The sequence below is a fragment of the Sceloporus undulatus genome, chromosome 4, assembly GCF_019175285.1.
Source record: "Sceloporus undulatus isolate JIND9_A2432 ecotype Alabama chromosome 4, SceUnd_v1.1, whole genome shotgun sequence".
Taxonomy (NCBI): domain Eukaryota; kingdom Metazoa; phylum Chordata; class Lepidosauria; order Squamata; family Phrynosomatidae; genus Sceloporus; species Sceloporus undulatus.
In genome coordinates this window covers 189,507,310-189,528,355 of record NC_056525.1, presented here as the reverse complement: position 1 = coordinate 189,528,355, position 21,046 = coordinate 189,507,310, and the positions used below count along the sequence as shown (strand labels likewise).

Below are 21,046 nucleotides of genomic sequence, written 5' to 3'. Positions count from 1 at the left end.
TTGTTGGGCTGAATTCAGTTGCTGGGCTGCTAAGGAGTGGGCTTCTGTTTTTAGTGTTCCTGCAAGACACCTGCCCTACTCTTGCAATTTCTCAAGAAGGAGATCATACGTTCCCCTTAATGTTGTTGGTAATCCCCTAAATGAGCAATATAGTTTGCAGCATGGAACGAGGTGGGCCGATGTCAAATAACATTATTGGGTATAAGATCAAATTGTCTATGGCGGGGTACAGACCGCGCTTTGCGGCGCTCTGCCGCCGCCGCCAGAAGGTCTGCGGGGAGCCGGAGCCTTCAGACGGCCCGACATCCCGCGCGGACCGAAAAAAGAAGCTCCAAATGGAGCTTCTTTTCGCGTCGCGTTTGCAACGTAGCGGGCGCCAGGGCGCGCTCGCTACGTCAGCAGCGGCGCGACACGCTGGACGCTAAGCGTCCGATACGCAGATGGCGGTGCCCAGTAGAAAGGGCGCCGCCATCTTGTACGCATTGACTACGTATTAGGGTTAGGGGGGTGCGGAAGCACCGCCCCTTCCTTTCTAATACGTATTCAATACGTATTTTTTGGCGGTTTGTAACCCGCCTATATTTCTTTTTCTTATGGAGACCTTAGTCAGCCTTACGAGTGACATCCTGAAGGTCAAGAGATCAACCCTGAGTTAGGTGTCTGTCCATTGTAGCTCCCATTCTGTAGGAAGACTGAGTCAATATGGTCAATATTGAGGTGGTCAGTATGGAGGAAGTAGATACTGAGGCATGCTTTTTTGGTAGCAGTGCCATTAAAATGGACTCCTATAGGCACTGTTTCATCAAGATGTGGATGGATAAACCCAATACTGATGAGGCCAACTGGGTTCTCATCTGTGTGGGTGATTGTCTAGAGCCCAACAAGATTTGCTCATAAAGGAGGCCCTTGAGTCAGGAGGAGTGGTTTCTACAGGCCTATGAAGTAAAAGCCTTACAGTGCAAACAAGAAGTGACATTATGGGCTTCTCCAAGGCAGTAAAGGCCTTACAGTGCACACAAGTATTGACATTATAGACTTCTGCAAAGCAGAGTAGGCAGCAGAAGTGCCTGTTGCAGTCTGGTATTTTAGCCCCACAAGTTGTGCACTTTTTTAAAAGAACCAGTGGAGGACGTGGTTCAGAAATTTGGGAGACCTAAAGATATTCACAAAGAGATGGTCAAGAAAGCCAAGATCAAACCGATAATTCTGAAAGAAATAGTGTTTCCAAAGAGTTGTGGATAAGCAGGCCAAAGTCATACACATGGTTGAAAATGAAAGCAAAAGCTCTAGTACTGTGTCCATATGAAGCTGCAGATGTGGTGGAAAGAAAAGAACTGAGGTCTCTGGGGGGAACAGAAGTTTAAGGCTGCCATGAGGTAGCCAAAGTTATTTCTAATAGCTCTATAGGTTTTGAACAAGCTCTGCGCAGTCGCAGAAAGACCATATGTGTGAGTTACAGAGACCACAAAGAAGTGTGTGTGTATAAAAATAAAGAACAAGAGCAACATTCATCCCTCTGTTTCTCATAACCAGGCATGTGAGGAACAAAATGTGGAAGTCATGTTTTCCTCAGTCAGTTGGCAATTCTGAGCTGCTGGATTTAATTCTGTTAGGAAACTGGACCCAAATCAAAACTGTGTTAAAAATTCCATTAGTATAGCTTGCATACAACAGTTTATGGACATTTTTTGACCATTTTATATATGTAAATTAACTAAATTTTCTGCCCTGAATAATAACAATAACAATAACAATAACAATAATAATAATAATACTTTATTTATATACTGCTTTTCCAGCAGATCAAAGCGGTTTACAGAATTGATAAAAAATACATCTCAACGTATCACACATGGACATTCAGTTCAATAAAATTATTAAGATCTACATGCAACAACAAGCATAAAATCTATCAATCACAGAATCTATCAGTTGGATCCTAAGATGAACTTCCATCCATGCCTTTACACAAGACACCCTAATGAAAAATTGTCAACTGCAGCATGATCACTTTTTCTTATCAATTTGAAATTTGCACAAGAAGCCTGTGTGCAAAACTAGTCACTTTCTCCTTTATTAAATAGTGTGTACACACACACAAATGAAGAATTATTGAATTATTGACATTTTTTTAAAAAAAATAAGCAAACTAGTCATCCAATGTTTATATTTGTAAAAGTTTATGGAGTGAGGCAGCAGCAACTGTAATTTGAGAAAAAAAGTCTATGTATTAAGCTATGTTTCTGTAAACAAAAAAAAAGAAGTATCAAAACTGCTCACCATCTTTTTTTCATTCTCTCTTGTGAAAACTGCAATCTAGTTTAAGGATGTACAGCATAGTGGATTTTTTGCCTACGTCATGAATTTGTTCCATTGTTTCTAAATTTAAACACCTTTTAACAGACACATATGTCATTTAAATACATTGTTTTCTCTCTGCATCCGTATTTCCAAACATACATTCCTCCTGAAATACATATTTTAAAATGCTCTTTGATACATTTTTCAATTAACTGAAGGATATCCTTAGAACATTCAATGAAGTTCAAGAGTCAGTGGGCAAGTAAATTCTAATTTCCACATTAGTGTGAGAGATGGCCACATCAGGTCATATGGGAATTCATAAAAGTTGAATTTATTAGACGTACCCAATTCACTTTACTAGCTCTCTGTTCTCTGCATGGAATCATACAAACCTTAAAGAATTAACAGCAGTGACCGAAATGCAGTAGGCAATTCTACACCAATCTTTTTGGGGAAAGGAAGTGTTAGTGTTGGGCAGTGTGCTTTTAATATTAAGTGAATTATGTCCTGCTGGAGGGAACCAATTGTAGTTATACTGCTAAGGCATAAATAAAACATTAATTATATGCAATCATATATTTCACTAGGAGCATATATACCTCATGGGGCAGCATGCTTTATTTCAGAAGCCTTGGACAGTTTATGTAACCATAGTGTACTAATAGCCATGTTGACCACTGTTGATTGTTAGCACTCAGGTTGGTATTTGAATTATCTTTATGAATTTATTCATGAACAAAAGACAAAGAACAACAAAATTTTTGACAAATCGTTAAAGTATGCTGTCTATAGCACTTGGAATAAACTGCAACATTGAATTGCTCTCCAGATTCAAACAAAGAACAGTTCACATACTGCTTTTGGTAAGTGTACCACTATATGTTCTTCAGCTACTGGTGTCCACAGGAGGTTAGTGTGTGCCAAGAAAAACATTGGCAACAGTCAAACAATTCAGTGCTCAAACAACACCAGAAATCAGACACTTGTTTCCATCCAAGACCTTGAATGAAATGTCATGAGAAAGAGCTGAAATTAATTTAGTTGAAAAGAAAATAAGCACACAGAGCATCAGGAGCAGAGTCACTTAGAAATCCTCTGCAAATATTTTGCCAAATGCTCTACCAAGGCACACAAAGAAAATCAATGTTTTGTAGCAGAACTTCTTTTTCTTGAACAAATATAATAGAAATGCAGTACTGCATTTGGTAAACATTGCATTTACTCCAGTATGTGCTATCTACCTGGGACATCTTTCTGATTTTTTCCAGGTTATTTAGAACCATCAAATCTGCTTAGTTTTGCCATTCAGTATATTCATCATGAAAACATTAAATTTTGAATTGTTTTTCTCCACAGCTATTGCATATTTAAATGGCACTCAGTTTTTAAATGTTCAGTGAGAATCTAAAGATTCACAATATGTAGCACTTTTCTGTGCCATTTACTACAGGACTCATGTGTACATGAGAATGCATATATCCACCTTCCCTTCCCGTCCCTTTCCTTCCCTTCCCTTCATTCTCTTTCCTTTTCTATGCTTCCTGTCTCTCAGTATGGAAACCAAAGAGGCTTACAGACTAAGGCCTGGTTCAGACCGCCACTTTGCAGTGGCCTGGGCCAAAATTAAGGCTTGGGAGAGCGGAGCATCTACATGCTCCACATTGTCTCGGCGCCATTTTGGGTGCCCGCGCATTCAGACAGCATGCACGCCAATGACATGCCTTGTGCGCAGTGTCCAAATAAGGCGCCACACAAGAGACATCACCACACCACTTCAGGGCGCTAAGGGAGTGGATCATTGCCGTACCCGTGCAGTTGCTGCAGCAATGATCCGGGTCAGAAAGGGCGGCATGTATCAGGCCTAAGTTAAAACAACACATTTCAAAAACTTTTTAAAAAATAATTATGCAATACTTTTAAAATACTAATTTAAGAAAGTTTTTAAAATATTTAAAACATAGGAATGAAGACAAAAGTACAGCAGTTCGCTTCATTAAAAGACTTTTCTGCAACAACCAGATAACAACAAAAGGCCACAAAGTTTTTTGCCTGCCAATGGAAAAGAGTAGCAAGGGGGACAACTTATTGGTTGTCTGCACTGGCAAAATAAAGCAGCTTCAAACCAACTCGAAGTCTACCTGTTCAGACAACATACTGTGCTAAACCAGGTGGAAATTGACATGAAGCCATGCTCCAGGACTAACCACCAGAGCAAAAAGAAATTCTGAAACTCTGCTTTAATGCAGAAAATGTACACCATTGCACTAGCATATAAACAGGACAGCATGAGTGTGGGAATGTGGGAGAGCCCAGACAGTGTATGGAAATGATTGTGCTTTGCCAATGTGTCACTGGGTGCATTGATGCACTGTACAGGTGATGTATTATTTCTGCAACTGTGTGGCTGGTTGTTGTGTTATGGCAGCTGGGCAAGAAAAAGGGGGGGGGAATTGCTGATCTGAGGTGGTGTATTTGTGTGATGGTGTGCATGCATGGTCTGAGGCCAAAGAAACCCAAACTCAGACTGCACCTGGGTGTTTGGCCCACCTTTGGAGTAGGCCATATGGACAGTGAGGCTTCCACTCTCTTTCATAAAAACTAGGATTGGCCCAGTTTTCCCTGTCCATCTCCTCAGCTTCCTAGTCTTCCTTAAGTAGAAATTCTGAAGCTTGGAAGCAGTCACCATAATGAAACCTCTCTTCTATATCCTCACTCAACATGTCTGTGATGGTGATGAAATCAAGACTAAGCCTACCTTAAAATTGAGGTAGGCTAATATAGGGAGAGATGAGCTTTCAGACAGTCTGAACGACAGTTGTTCAGGCTCTAAATGTCATATAGACCATGAACCTGAGATTTCAGGGGAAGTGTAACATCATCCACCATGATTGCAAAGCTTAAAATAGAAATTTAGCATCTGGAAACATGATACAATTTTGATATGTATCTGACAGAATAATTGAGAAGTTCATATTTCACAAAGTCATTAAATTGCAAGAAGACAAGTTTCTGAATATGTTGCACATTACTATAGCATTTTGGACAGAAGCATGGACTGCTGAGGTGATGCTATGCAAAAAGTCATTAAAATTGACAGTGGATGTATAAGTTTTATTATTAACACCATCAAAAATAACAGCAGTATGTAACTAGCAACTAGCTAATTCTTTCTGAATTGTGAAGTCGAAGGATTTCACAGCTGGAATCCATAGTTTTTTGTGGGGTTTTGGGGCTATGTGGTCATGTTCTGGAAGAGTTTATTCCTGACATTTTGCCAGCATCTGTGGCTGGCATCTTCAGAGAATGCTGGCACGGGAGTGAGTAGGATATATATATATATATATATATATTTACAATGTGACCCTTGGTAGGGAGGAAGTGATTTACATGTTAATCTCTGTCTTGATCTATTGTTGAATGGCAAGGCCTCAGGGTGTCTATTTAATTAATGATCCATTGTCTGCTGGGAAGTCTCCCTGACCATGGATGGTTTTCATTTGTGGTCAGGGTCCCAGCAGACAATATCCTCCCACCTGAGGCCCTGCTATCAACAACAGAACAATACGCAGATTAACATGGAAATCACTCCTTCCTACCCAGGGTCACACAGTGTGTGTGTGTGTGTGTGTGTGTGTGTGTGTGTGTACAGTATATATCCAATTGTCTTCCATGCCAGCATTCTCTGAAGATGCCAGCCCCAGATGCTGGCAAAACGTCAGGAATAAACTTTTCTTAAACATAGCCACACAGCCCAGAAAACCCACAAAAAACTATAACTAACTACCCTCCAATTAACTAGCTGCAAATTACGAGGTCATAATTTAAATCAGTACTTAGATCAGTAGAAATGTACCATTACCTTCTTATTTCCAGCCATTTGTTGGCATTGCTGGCATATCAAGTCTGTCAAATTGGTGTAGCCACATGGAAATGTCTCTGAGAAAGGCAATTCGCCTCCTTCAGAAGCAGTGCTTAAGGGAATCAATAAGGTAGAGTATTTTTAAAATTAGATTTAATTGCTTCATGTATATTTGCAAACTTGATTAAAGGAGTTTTAACTGACACTGCAATTGGTTGATCCTCCCACATTGCAAGGCACTGTCACTACATTTTCTATGCAGAAGTATGTTGCATTCACTTCCACTGTTATACCACCATAAATATGAACTTCATACACAAATAATATAAAGTCAGGGAAATATTGTGACAAATGAAGGACTGAATTCGCCTCAATGGATATAAAATGTCTCCTTCATACACCGGATACACACACACACACACACACACACACACACACATTCAGGGTTATTTTAATAAGAACAGGTTGTCAAGATAAACATGCTATGGGCATCAATTAGTATAGTGACACACAGCTTAGTGACATGTTGAATGCCAAGATTTTTGTCCTTAGAATGCTATAGTTCTCTTGGCAAAAAATCTCTCTATGTCATCTAATATGATATTGTGAATCTAGGCTGTTAAACTAGAGTTTCTCAAGAGGTAATATTTCTGTTTCACTTGGCAATCTACCTGCTGTGCTTAAACTGTTAATGAAAAAAAAATTAGCTGACTTGAGTAAAAGAATACAAAAAATTCTTTGAATTATGTTCATTTATGTTCTCATTGTGTGGATATAAAATTTCCAGATTTGTTTAACTTTTTAAAAATTCTTTTACTAAGCCTTCCCTCTAACTCATTAATATGTCCCAAGAAATCAGATTGTAAAGCTAAGCAGTACTTTTATGCTAGTAGGGCCATGTTTAGTAGCATGAGATACATTTTTCTGCTGTCTGCTTTTTTTGCCAAACACCTGACTATTAAAGTAGGTGTGGACACTGTATCTACATTGGCAATCACATACATTGTGACACTGATAGGAAAAGGCAGCTGTCGTTTCCCTTTCACCTTCTGGTTAAAGAAGTGCTTCCAATCTAACAATCAACTGCATAAGGGAAGATGAATTGCAGTTTGACATAGCAACCAAATGCAGAAAAAGTCCTGCATTCTCTGTACAACTCAAATTAATTTCCACATTTAAATTGTGGAAACAGGCTGCACACAGACATTATCAGCTCCAGCTTATTCGCCAGCTGCGACCCTTCCTGGAACGGGAAAACCTAGAAACAGTTGTACACTCACTGGTAACCTCTCGTCTCGATTTCTGCAATGCGCTTTACTTGGGGCAACCCTCATGTCATGCTCGGAAATTGCAGTTGGTACAAAATATGGCAGCCAGATTGGTAACAGGGAGTTCAAAATTTGAATCCATTACACCTATTTTAAAATCCCTACACTGGCTCCCCATTTGCTTCCGGGCACAGTATAAGGTGTTGGTTATTATCTATAAAGCCCTAAATGGCTTGAGTCCAACATAACTGAGGGAACGCCTCTTCCCATATAATTCTTCCCGCACGCTCAGGTCCTCTGGGATGAATCTATTGCAGTCAGAGAGAACTAGACTTGTAACCACTTCCCAGAGGACATTTTCTGTTGCCACTCCAAAAAATCTGGAACGATTTACTGGATGAGATCCGCCAAATAACATCTTTAGGTGCCTTGAAGAAGGCAATAAAAACGGATCTTTTCCAGCGAGCCTTCCCGAATTGACTTCCAATTTTTCCACTTACCTAATTGTTCCCATTGGATTGAATGATCTTGATTGATTTTATTGGCCCTCGGTTGGGAATTGTTTTATTGTTTTATAGGGTGGGAGGGAGTTTGGGACTTGAAATGTAATATGTCTTTTAACTATTGTTTCTGTGTTTTGTTTTGTTTGACTTGATTTTATTGTGTTTGATATCTTGTTACCCGCCTTGATCCAATACAGGGAGAGGTGGGATATTAATAATAATAATAATAATAATAATAATAATAATAATAATAATAAGGGATTGTATGGTGGGTGAATTGACAGCAGACGGTTTCTATACATCAGACAAGAACATGCCAATGAGATTCTAGGCTGCATCAGAATGGCAGGGGTTTCTAGAAAGAAAGATTGATAGTGGTACTGCTGACCTTTCTGTTTATATTCCTATAATCCCATTTGTTATAAACATTCTATCTAATGTAATTCTTCTTAATTACCTCTGAATATTTTTTTTTAATCTGTCACTTTGTATGTTCTGTTTACTTATACTCAGGTTGGGAAGCATCCATAACACTGAATGGTCTCATGAGCCACTTGTGAATACGCCTACCAGGATATCATGGAATCAGTTTAAAAACATGATGATGTTAAGGGGGAGCTAGCAGTCCTGGTACATGATGTGGGCTGTGATCCTAAACAAACTTGAGCATAAATATCCACTAAAGTGCACGAGGGAGAAATGAGAAAAGGCTGTTCTTTCTGTTATAACTGATAGTCTCTACTTGTTATGCAAAAAACTCCTGAACATTATATACTGTAGTTATTCTAGGGGGCATTCACACTTACTTTTTTGTACCAAGGAGATGTGGATCTCTGCAGTGATGCGAAACTAAATGGATGTTCCCACTACGCTTACCACAGTCGAATCTCTCCAAGGCATTTTAACCTGGTCTGGCATTCACACTGGCACTGCTTTACATCAGCATGGTGGTGCCTAATGGCTGGGAATGATCCCAGTGATCAAGATCGATTCAATACCACATTCACATTACTAAAGAGCCAAATCACTGAGGCCCAAAGAAAAAGATGCAGTTAGGTACCTAGTGTAAAAAGCACTGGGTTAAGTCAAATCATGCCAGATGCGTTTGGAATCAGTGTGAACATTGTGGAAATAACCCGTTTTCACACCAGGTTATTTCCGTAGTGAGAATGGGCTCTTAGTCAGCTTGGAATCAAAGGGCACACAGGAGGGCCACACATGATGAGATGTAGACTCATCTTAATCCACAAATGTTTAAATTGTGTATTTAGTATAGAACTAATATTGCAGCAGACAAAATATAGTTGGAGAAAATAATGCTAATTTATAATACAGTGGTACCTCGGGTTACGAAATTAATTCGTTCCGCGGCTAATTTCGTAACCCGAAAAACCTTCGTAACCTGAATTGCCATAGGCGCTAATGGAAAAAATAGCTCTCTGCTGCCCTCCGGTGGCGGAAAATAGCGCCGAGGTTTTTTCGTAACCCGAAAAAACCTTCGTAAGCCGAAACAATAAATCCCTATGGGATTTTTTCGTATCCCGAAAAATTCGTAAGCTGGGTAATTCGTATCCCGGGGTACCACTGTATTGCTGCTTTGACATTGACAAGGAAATCTGTAGCTTTTTACACTCAAAGTTTAGCTATTCAGGCTGCTATAAATTCACAATTAATCACATAAATTACCATAGAGCCATTTTATCATGTACATTCGCCCCTTTGAACTTGTGGGGGATCCGTTCTGGACCCCCCTGCTAGTTTGTAATCTTGAGCATATTCAAGCCCCATATGCTTGAACGAGGCGCATGCATGCGGGGTTAATGTTAATAGCAGTCGTCCCTCTGCGGATTTCCAAGTCAGCAAATTTCAAGTCTGCGGACTTGGAGGGGTGACTTTGTTTGGAAACTGTAATCTTATACAGTTACTGAACCTATTCAAAATAATTTTGAAGTTGGGTGCAGATGCCATGGCAAGCTGTAGTCCCTGTGAATGCTCCGTGAATGAGGAAAAGTTTTTGTGACAAAATATGTGGAAGGCAAGACCCCCAGTAAAATTTTCCCTAGATGAAAGGGAAATCCAGAGATCACCCACTTGTGCCCAAAATCCTCACTACTACTGCAGAGAACAGCTGGAATAGTGACAGTCAGTGACAGAATGAGCAAAGGAGGGCTGTAAGTACAACAGCTGGCTCAGCCATGAAAAGTGGCTATATGGACACTAGACTAGCTCCCTCACTTTCTTCATCCTTTGTGATAATTTTAGATTTTAAGATGAATAGGTTTTCAGATTGCAGGTGAGCCTGGACCTCATAAGTGGACTTTTTCATGTGAATAAGAGGGTGAATGGATGTGGATGGAAGAGACTTTGACAGATCATACACAGTTAATCAAGGGATTTTACCAAAGCTGCAGAGAGGTGCAGTAACACGAGAAGCTGGTATTCATGACAAAGAGACATAAAAGACACAGAAGACAAAGTGACATAAAATGGAAACCAGTGCAGAAATCAAAAATTCAAATTAAACCATGAGCACCAGGAATCTTGAAAGCCTGGTAGAAGTGGTGGTAAACTATAAGAACTCTCAACAGCTTCTCCGAGATATATAGCTGCCTGATGTTGAGATGTTAGCATAAAAAGGGAGAAAGAAAGTGAAAAGGAAAAAAAACATGGAAACACATTTACATCTACCTTATTTTTTCACATGGAGTGTTCACAGATATAAACCCACTTCTTCAGATGCAGTACCAAATGTCAATACTCTTTGAGCTTATGATTTATTTTTAATTTTTGGCCCGTTTGGTCTCTGCAGTGTGTCAGCTTTTCAGACTGGCATCCATGGTAGCAACAACTCTAGTTCCATAAAACTGCACTTTTAAAGCAAATAGAGGTGGAAAGTCCTGAAGCATAGGAGAGGCCCAAAACAGGGCGGGGGAGAGGGGGGTATAGCACAAGCCATATACAACTAGCCATCAGAACTTCAGCCAAACTTTCCCTGAGCAGGTTCTCACACATTCATATTTAATCAGAAGTCAAATTTTATCATAGGTTATCCATCTTAAAATTTATCCTTCACTTAAGGAAAAACAAATTTATTTTGGGGGACTGTAAACTAGTCTGAAGTAACATTTATGCTAAATTAAATTAATACCACATTCTGGAGTGTACTCACAGCTGCAGATACAAAAGGACAGTTACTGCATTCAAAATAAAAATAAATCCTAATTTACAATAAGGTTGAACCAATTTGTGGAATGTAATTTGTTACTTTGCTGCTTCTGATTTTTTTCATTTGCTAAGGAGGTATTTGTTTAAAATATAAAGTAAGGAATGTAATTAAGGGTGATTAATTTTAGACAGACTTCTTAAGTGCTCCAGTAATATGTTATACTCTCTCAGTAACTTGGAAACTGAATATACTTCAGAGTTGTAAACACTAACAAACCTATCCATGTACACCAGGATCTGGGGACCATTAGAAAAATCTGGCCTGATCTCCATGCCAAACACCCAATAAAGACTCACACCATAAATGTAAGCCACACTGAAATAATTAGCTGTACAATAGCAAAACAGAAAGTACCCATTTCAGTTTTTTAACTGTCTGAAGCTATACACGTAAAAGATTTTCATAATAATGATGACTACTGCATTGTGTTACAATTCCCATAATGATATCACCTCAAAAACAATCAGTACATTAGCTGGATTCATTTAAATCCATCAAATCCAGATGTATTTCTCCAATATAAAGTATTCATACAAGCCATTTCTTGGATAGGGAGCTACTTTCTGAAAGCTCCCCATTCCCCTCACCCAAATTTATTCTCTATGCAAAAGCAGCATGTGGAACTCCCCCAAAAATACTGGTAGGGTGGCTCAGGCCACCTAAATGGTTGATGCCATTATTTTGGGCAGAACACAGCAACCTTTAAAAAGATCTTCATATCCAACAAACTTTTCTCACAGTGGCCAGCCAGATCCCTATGGAAAGCCCATGAGGAGCATGTCAGCACATTAGACCCAGATACACTTGTGTTCCCCAGCAAGTGATGTTAAGAGGGATACTGGCTACATTACCGCAGCCAGCATCACTAGAAACCATCAACAACCCTTATTCCTCCTTACCTCCTTAACAACCCTTATTCCTCAAGTCTAAACATGAAATTTGTTTATGTTTCATATACACCCTACATACAAGCCTGAATAAAATGTTTTTAATTTTTTATTAACAAACCTTAAAATACAAAAAGACAAAAACATATAATCAAAACAAAAAAAATACATATATATATAAGTGTATATACATTTTCAAAAAAGAGAAAAAACAGACAAGTTAATAACATACATATACACATATTCTTTCAGTCGCTTAAAAATAAGATTAAAGTAAACTTCCTGGTTGAGATCATCTTATATTGGGTTAATATACCTGACTCCTTATCTATAAATCAATTTTTGAGAACACCTACATCTTGTTCTCATTATCCTCCTATAATTAAAGATAGGTTTTATTTCAGTTCATCATCTTGAATGACTGTAAGTTATTGTTTATTATACCACAACTGATATATATCAATAATTAAACTCAAACAATTTTGATCATTTTAATCATATTTCTAGTTCTCAGGGGAGACAAATATTTTTAGCTCTCAAGTTCTATTCCTTTTTTATTAAGTTTGATTGCCTACTTTCTTACCAGACACCATTCATTTTCTATTTTTTCCATCAATCAGTCTTGAATTAAAGCTGCTAGTTTGCCCATATTCATCATTTCCCATTCCTTCTTTGGTGTCTGGAATTTCTCTTTTTAAAAAATATCTAGCATAGGTTATCCTAGCTGAAGTTATAAGATACAAAATTACATGCACACATTTGTTTTCTTTCTCCTTATCCAAATTTGAGGTTATGTTCAGTAAATAAAGTTCGTCTTTAAATGGAAATTGGAACTGGAATATGTCTGTTAAAGTCTCATGTATACTTTTCCAAAATGTTTCAGCCTGGTAACATTCCCATCACATGTGAAAAAATGTGCCTGGATGATTTTGACATTTCCAAATCTACAGCGCTATATAAATAAAGCATAATAATAATAATAATAATAATAATAATAATTTCCAACATTGCTCCGTTCTTGTTTTTTATATAGCCTTGAGTCTTGTGGGAGATAGGTACCACCTATGCATCATCTTTGTATAATTTTCTTTAAGGTCCTGACAAAGGGTAAACCTATTTGTAATCTTCAGCTTTTTTCCTAATCTTCTAAATTTATAATAGGAAAGGACACCACATTGCAAAGTATTACAAGGTTCTTAACAAAAGAAATTTAGAACAAGAAGTAATAAAACATACTATGATCAAATGGTCTCAACACATGGGGAGAAATATAAACTGAATAAAATATTTTTAATTGTATCTTCCTCCCTCAAGATATGTATTTTAATACAATTAAAAATATTTTAAATTGTATCTGCATCTTCTCTGTCCTGAATCTCCTGCTAGCTTCAAACCTCCTCCCACTTAAACACGTCCAAATGTGCAACCATAAAATCCTTTTGTGGTTGTGCCATAGTTTACTTAGGCATTGTATATAGAAATATACAGATTGAGTATCCCTTGTTTAGAAATCCAAAATACTCCAAAAACCAAAATTATCCACATGGCTGGTTGAGCTGCTGACACCTTTGCTTTGGTTCAATGTACACAAACTTTGGACTTTATCACACGGGACAAATCGGGGGTTTTAAAAGTAATTTTCCCAGGACATTTGCATGTCTGTGATATCGCAATTAGAGAATATTTATCCCAGGAAGAAGCAGGAATGCTCCAGCAAAAAAAATCATTCACGGAGAAACCCTGTGAATGATTTGTTGTTGGAACATTCCTGGTTCTTCCCGGGATAAATACTCTCTAAGCGCAAAGTGTGGGAAAACGTTGCCATGATCGTGTCAATGTCCCGGGAAAATGACTTTTTAAATCCCCGATTTCCCCCATGTGATAAAGTCCTTTGTTTCATGCATAAATAATTAAAAATATTTTGTTCAGGCTATGTATGTAAGGTATATGTGAAACATACACAAATTTCATGTTAAGACTTCGGTCCCATTTCCAAGGTATCTAATTATGTATATGCACATATTCCAAAATTTGAAAGAAAGAAAGAAAGAAAGAAAGAAAGAAAGAAAGAAAGAAAGACTTTTGGGCCCAAGCATTTTGGATAAGGGACACCCAACCTGTATCTTCTCTGTGCTGAATCTCCTGCTAGCTTCATTCTCACCCATTCTCAAGACAGGTGGTCTAATCAAATCTGTGGTCTCATGTGGACTGCTCACAGAACTGTATCTTAACATTAAAAATGAACTGATATTTTTTCACCATGTCAGCTTTTACAATGGCTATCTTCCATGTCAATATGAAATGATCAGTACAATTTAAAGAGTGAAAGCTATCTGTTCACAAGAACATTCTTCCAATTAACTTTTAAAGGGAGTTTTAAAATTGTTTTTAAGAAATAAAAAAAGTCATAAAATATTGTGGAATAAAAGTGGCATACAGGTATATTCCTTTCACTATTTTTCTGAAACAAATTTATGAAATGTGTAGCATTTCTGACATTAAATTTATCCAGATTTCCTATATCTTTACTGAACAGAAGAAAATAGTAATATAAGACTGTATGAATAACTGCAGGGATTTTGTTCTTATCACTCCAGTTTGTTAATGTAGAGACTGTACATCAAGGAGGAGAATCTGTGGCTACTAGATGTTAATGGACTTGAGGTCGATGGTCAGATACCATGAGGTATAGTCCAACAATGTCTGGAGGACCACAAATTCTCTAATCCCTGGTCTAATTTATGGAAGCTAGTATAATACAGTGGTGCCTCGGGTTACGAAATTAATTCGTTCCGCGGCTAATTTCGTAACCCGAAAAACCTTCGTAACCCAAATTGCCATAGGCGCTAATGGGGAAAAAAGCCGCGGCTCTGCCGCGGCTCCATTTAAAACAGCGCCGGAGTTTTTTCGTAACCCGAAAAAACTTGCGTAACCCGAAACAATAAATCCCTATGGGATTTTTTCGTATCCCGAAAAATTCGTAACCTGGGTATTTCGTATCCCGAGGTACCACTGTATGCGTTTCCCTCACAGTCAACAGTCACATTCAAATATAAAACAGATTCAACACAGAGCATTACATCCTTAAGAAATATTCCATTATAGGAAAAGAACCTACTGCACAAGCTCACCTGCATTTGAATAGTCTGCCTATGCGCTTTCTTCTTCTGCTCTATTCAATACTCATCTAGATTTTGAAGTGACTGATCTTGTCTTGTAACATTAATCTAGGCCCCTGTCACTGTAGTTCTGCCCTGCCATTTACTAGACAATATCTATTTCAACTTGGGATAATAATAATTAATAATTTGTTTTATTTATATACCGCTATCCCAAAGATCATAGCGGTGAACAGCAAGTAAGCTAATTTGCCCCCAACAGTCTGGGTACTCATTTTAGCGATTTATTGAGTGCCACCACCTCCAAACTGTAGTTGCTGCATCCCTTTTCACTGAGGGAGGGAAACCTGTCAATGAGCTCCTAATCACACCAGTGCTCAGGTGAAAAATGTTGTTGCCAGGGCAGTTGCAATATTGGCAGTCATGTGATGTCAGTGTCTCCTCTTCTCCCCTGTCCCCCATCCTCCCGCACTATTTCCTAGCAGCCTGATTGCCTTTATTCTTTAAAAACTTATATCATATTAACAGAACTCTGAAACTGTGAAAAAGTAAAAATGAAAATAAAACGAAAAGGCATGCTGAAAAGAGCTTAGAGCAGGGAGGTGGGTCAAGGGGGAGTCTGGATGAGAAAGTGATGAAAGAAGCAGCCTTACTCATGTGATTACCAAGATGTGTGATAATAGCTGTTCTGAAACTAGTACCTTTCCTTTTTTATAAAAAAAAAACTGGTGTGATTGCTGAGAGATCAGGGTTCATGTGTTAATGTCCATAGTATCTAGTGGGCAACACTTATAGTATCACTTTAAAAACTAGGTCAGACAAACATTAGACATTGATTCTCCCCACACTCCTGATCATAGAGAACACACACCACTTGAATCACTAAGCATGCCAGTTTAAGAAGCTAGTGAGCCACTTTGAATCATCTCACCTGACCAGCATATGTGTCACTGGCTATGTGGATGAGGCACACCAGCCTGCCAGGCTGACTTTAGCTTAGCTCTTGAACAATGGGTACTCCACTATGACAGCAGCAGAAACAAGCCACAACAAACAGCAATAGTAAATACATTGAAACACTGACTGGAGAAGATGCCGCTGTATCTGTGGTGGTAAACAACAGCAAGCTAGAACAGCAGTTTTCTTCCAGGAGAGGAAGTAGTACACAGAAGGGAGAAGCCAGGGCTAGGGAAAGTTGCATACTATTTGAAAAAGAATATGAGTTACATTTTTTCCTAATCTTTGGAATGCTCCATATATTCGAGCTAGGATGGTTTTGCAATCTCATGGGACCTAAGTTGGTAGGAGTAAGTTCCTTTGGTCTCAGCAGATCTTTTTTCCAAGTTGGCTGTTAGTCACCTCCCTTAGGGACTCTCTCCTGCAGGTTCCTGTTACCTTACACCTAACTTCATTTTGTTTCTCTGCTGACTGTTTAAACATATAAACATAATTTAGCAATTGTGATGTAAGGTAAGTCTTCACATTTAACCAACAACTGCACTGTGACTCAGAATACACAGTAGTCCTTACAATAAAATCTATAATGTTTAGTATTTTTTTAAAAAAACAACCAAACAAAACATCAACCACACAACCCTGTCAGTTGTGGGAAAAGGCAGCGTCAGTCCCCTCTGCTTCAACCTTTATTTGCAGATGTAAAATAGGAAGTCTTTAACATGACTAATGCAGAGCATGGAGACTGAATTAAACCCATCATCCTGGTGCTGTGACAGAGCCTTTCCCCCTGCCCTTTCCCTTGCAATCTTTGGTACCATCTGAAAACTAGCTTCAGAGGGTTTTCCTAGCCTTCCAGAACAGGTTTTGGGGATGCACAGATGTTGCAATAGGAAATGAAGATCATCTGTTCCTGCAATAAGAAGTGAAGATCATCCCTTCCTGATTCCAATATGTATTTCTTATTTAGCAGATTTCTCAAAATATTTTTCTAGTGTGTCATAAAGAATGTAGCAGTGTTTAGAATGGAATGTGGGAAAGTTGGATTTATTGTCTGTTTCACAACTGAATCAAGACACATCAACATCCTGAATCAAGTCCACCAGGGGGATGATGGGTTTGATGCAAAATCATTAGGTCCAGGGTGTAAAATTACAAAGCATTACCAACTGGATTCAGCTTTGTACGTAGGAGAGATAAAGGTAAATCCTTACCTTTCAAATCCAATTTGCCGTAGTGTTTTCTCCCATGTTGAACCTATAGAAAAAGGAAGAAAACACATTAAATTCATCTTCTGTATTTCTGTTTCCCCCCATTTGCCATACAAACTTTAAAAATAGCACCATGCCAGTCTGTCTCATGCTGCCTGGTGATCAAGAAAACTAGTAAAGGGCCATGCCATATTGGCACAGCTTTACCTATGTCAAACAAGATCCTGAAGTGTAAAGATCACTGAACATTACATTTAGGATTGTCCATGTCATTGTCTCTCTCATCTTTATGTATAGTTGTGAAAATTGGACGGTGAAGAAATCTGACAGGAAGAAAATTAAGTCATTTGAATTGTAATGCTGAAAGAAGGTTCTACGGATACTGTGGACAGTAAAATGAAAAATAAATGGGTCCTAGAGCAAATCAAAAAGCTAAAATGATTAAACTGAGACTGCTGTACTTTGGCCATATCATGAGAAGACATGACTCACTACAAAAGACAATAATGTAGAGGTAGAAGGCACTAGGAGAGAGGAAGACCACATTTCAGATGGATAGACTCAATCTAGGAAGCCACGGCCATGAGTTTGCAAGATCTGAGTATGGTTGTTGATAGGGTGACATCTCATTCATGGGGTCATCGTAAGTCAAAGTTGATGTCACAGTTGTTAACAACATCTATGTCAGTGGCAACCTGAAGGAAGAGCCAGAGCATGAACTTCTTTTAGATGGTTCTGAGCTTCAGCTATTACCCTTGTGCAAGAAGAATGATCACCACAGGACATCTCCCATTGTAATGGAGCAACAGGAGTCTTGGGCTCTGATAGCAAAAATTTGGACAATACTCTTTACATTGTTATGTGATTTGCTGAAGATGTTATGATTTTGAAAGTTGAATGAATACTCTTAAATTATGAACTCCTCTAAGTAGCACTTTGCTCTCTTGTTTCCCTCCCCTCCCCACTGCAAAACCAATTATAGAAATGCTTTTATAGTGTAGTCCTGGTGTAGTGGTTTGAGTGTTGGACTAGGACACTGGAAAGCAGGGTTCAAATCCTCACATGGCCATAGAAATCCACTAGGTGACCTCGAGCAAGTTCCATTCTCTCAGCCTCAGAGGATGGCAATGGCAAGTCCCCTCTGAAGAACCTTGCCAAGAAAACCCTGTGATAGGTTCACCATAGGGTCACAATAAGTCAGAAGCGACTTGAAGGCACACAACAAAAACAACCTAAATATATTTACTTGGATCACTGTTTTCAAATGAGGTTACACTCAAGTTTTACATAAGCACCTTCCAAGACCTTTGTCTTTTGATGTTGAGTAGGCATATGGATGGATGGATGGACGGACGGACTGATGGATAGCTAGTGCATATACATATAACACTACTTTACTGTGATGGTGAAAAAAGCAAATGGTTTTGATTCAGAATACTAATCATAGTAGGCAGTGTATTTTATGGTTTCTTCTCTTACACATATTAAAAGTTCATCATTAAGACATTCACATAACAGCGAAGAAATCTTAAAAAATACATTTATATAAAAAAAGAAATACATTTCAACTAAAAACTGATAGCTCCACTAAGCATAATTGATTTTAACAGCCATAATATCAATGTACGTTGTATACAGCTGCATATACCTTCCCCTCCCCATTTTTGTATCTGAATAGTATTCTTGAAATATTGATGAGAAAAAGAGTAATCCAGCGCCTGTGTGTCTAATGAAATGACAGATGGTTGCTTTTTTTCTGACTGAGAAAAGAACAACTTTCATATACAGATTTGTGGTAAATTATAGCTTTATTGCATGTAATGCAGCAAAATCAAGGTCAATGACTGGTTTTCCAATGCACTTACCCACCTTGAAATGCTTTAAGATTTTTGACTACCACAAGAGCCCATCTGATTGTGGAAGCTAAGCATGTTAAGCCCTGGTTAGTATTTTGATGGGATACCATCAATGAATACCAGGTACTGTAGGCAATATTTTAGAGGAAGGAACTGACAAAACCACCTCTGAGTATTCCATGCCTAAGAAACTCCTATAAAATTCATGGGTTTGCCATAAACTAATAGGCCTTGGGCAAGTCACAGTCTCTCAGCCTCAGAGGATGTCAATGGCAAACCCACTCTGAAGAAACTTGCCAAGAAAACCCTGTGATATGGTCACCATAAGTTGGAAATGGCTTGATGGCCAACAACACACAAATACAACTTGGGGGCATGCACGTGCGCACACAATTTCACAGGAATATTTTTTTGCTGAAGAAACTTCCAAAATCAAGAATGTACTACAGATTACAGAAAAAGAATCAACATTTTCTTAAGACATGAACAAATATTGTGCATTGGGTGGGTAGGGGGATGAAAGAAATTCAGAGTTTTTTGTATTCTTTTATTAAAAAATCAAATAAAATGGCCCTTGATCTGCTTGGGTTTGGTTCCAGCACCACCCGTGGATACCAAAATTATTGCCAGTTGAGATTACTTCTGCCAGTTCTAATATCCGTAGATGTACTGTATTTTCTGGCATATAAGACGACTGGGTGTATAAGACGACCCCCAACTTTTCCAGTTAAAATATAGAGTTTGGGATATACTCGCCGTATAAGACTACCTCTCTTCCAACGCACACCAAATAAAAATTTTAAAAAAACATCAGATTTGAATTCAATATGGTAATTTTAATTCAAATGCTTATGACATGCAGGTACTTAGCAGGAAAGCTTGTTGTATGCAAAGCCTGCTTGGATTGGTCAGCTCTCCCTGCCTGCCCAGCCCTCCGTGTCTCCAAGACTATCAGAGCGGTAACGTAAACATGGCTCTTTTCCCCAAACCCGGGCGTCCCGAGTGCCTGCAGGTTGCTCTGCCCTTCACTTACACCTTCCCAGTGAGGCACCCTCTCATCTTGTCATCAAGACTGCGTTAAGTCACTTCTTTCCACGAATCCTTATGAGTGAATTTTCTTCTACCGTACTTGTACAGCGCCACCCTTGCTGCTTTCATACGGACGCAGTATATGGCAGGGATGTGGCCATGGTGGTTTTTGAGCTCCTCCCACCATATGCGGTGACTGCAGATACTCCTGTCCAGCTCGGAACTTTCAACGCTTGCCCTATAAGACGAACCCCGACTTTTGAGAAGATTTTCCTGGGTTAAAAAGTAGTCTTATATGCCAGAAAATACAGTAATTCATCTGGTCTAAAAAACTGAATTCATTTAGAGTTACCAGGTATTCTTGTACTGCCTCTTTACCTATTCTATGCTGCATTTTCCCTACTACATCATCTATTCCATTTTCCCCCATTGAGCACTGTTTTCCTTTTTGGAGAAGACCAAGGCAAAGAAGATGCTGAGTAGTTCTGCCTTTTCTCAACTGCAATACCTCTTCCAGTCCAGAAAACTCCAATAGGAAGTGTAATTTCACTATACTTTAACTCAGAATGTTTATATTAATCAGAAAATGTTTAATTAATAAGGAAATGTTTCAAATAAACATGAACTCAAAAGATAGTCCTACAAAGCTTAAATATCACAAGTCAATACTCCCGTTCCAATTAAAAGGAGAAAATGGACATACGCCAATGACACTCAGCTGTATCTTTCCACCCCTGACCTTTCTCCAAGTCTTGAACTGCAAGTTTCATCTTGTCTTACAGCTGTCTCTCAGTGGATGCGTCATCGGCGTCTGAAGCTCAACATGTCCA

At 38.7% G+C, this 21,046-nt stretch overlaps 1 protein-coding gene across 1 annotated transcript in view; it reads right to left on the bottom strand.

Annotated features, from left to right (window-relative positions):
• Positions 1 to 633: 633 nt before the first annotated feature.
• The window catches only part of LOC121929115, a 150,523-nt gene continuing 130,110 nt past the window's right edge, over positions 634 to 21,046 (bottom strand). The window contains exons 4-6 of the mRNA XM_042464430.1: positions 17,335 to 17,377; positions 6,164 to 6,275; positions 634 to 870 (exon numbers count right to left, since the gene is read on the bottom strand). Coding sequence (XP_042320364.1) covers positions 634 to 870; positions 6,164 to 6,275; positions 17,335 to 17,377 — 392 coding nt within the window. The remainder of the gene's footprint in view (positions 871 to 6,163; positions 6,276 to 17,334; positions 17,378 to 21,046) is intronic.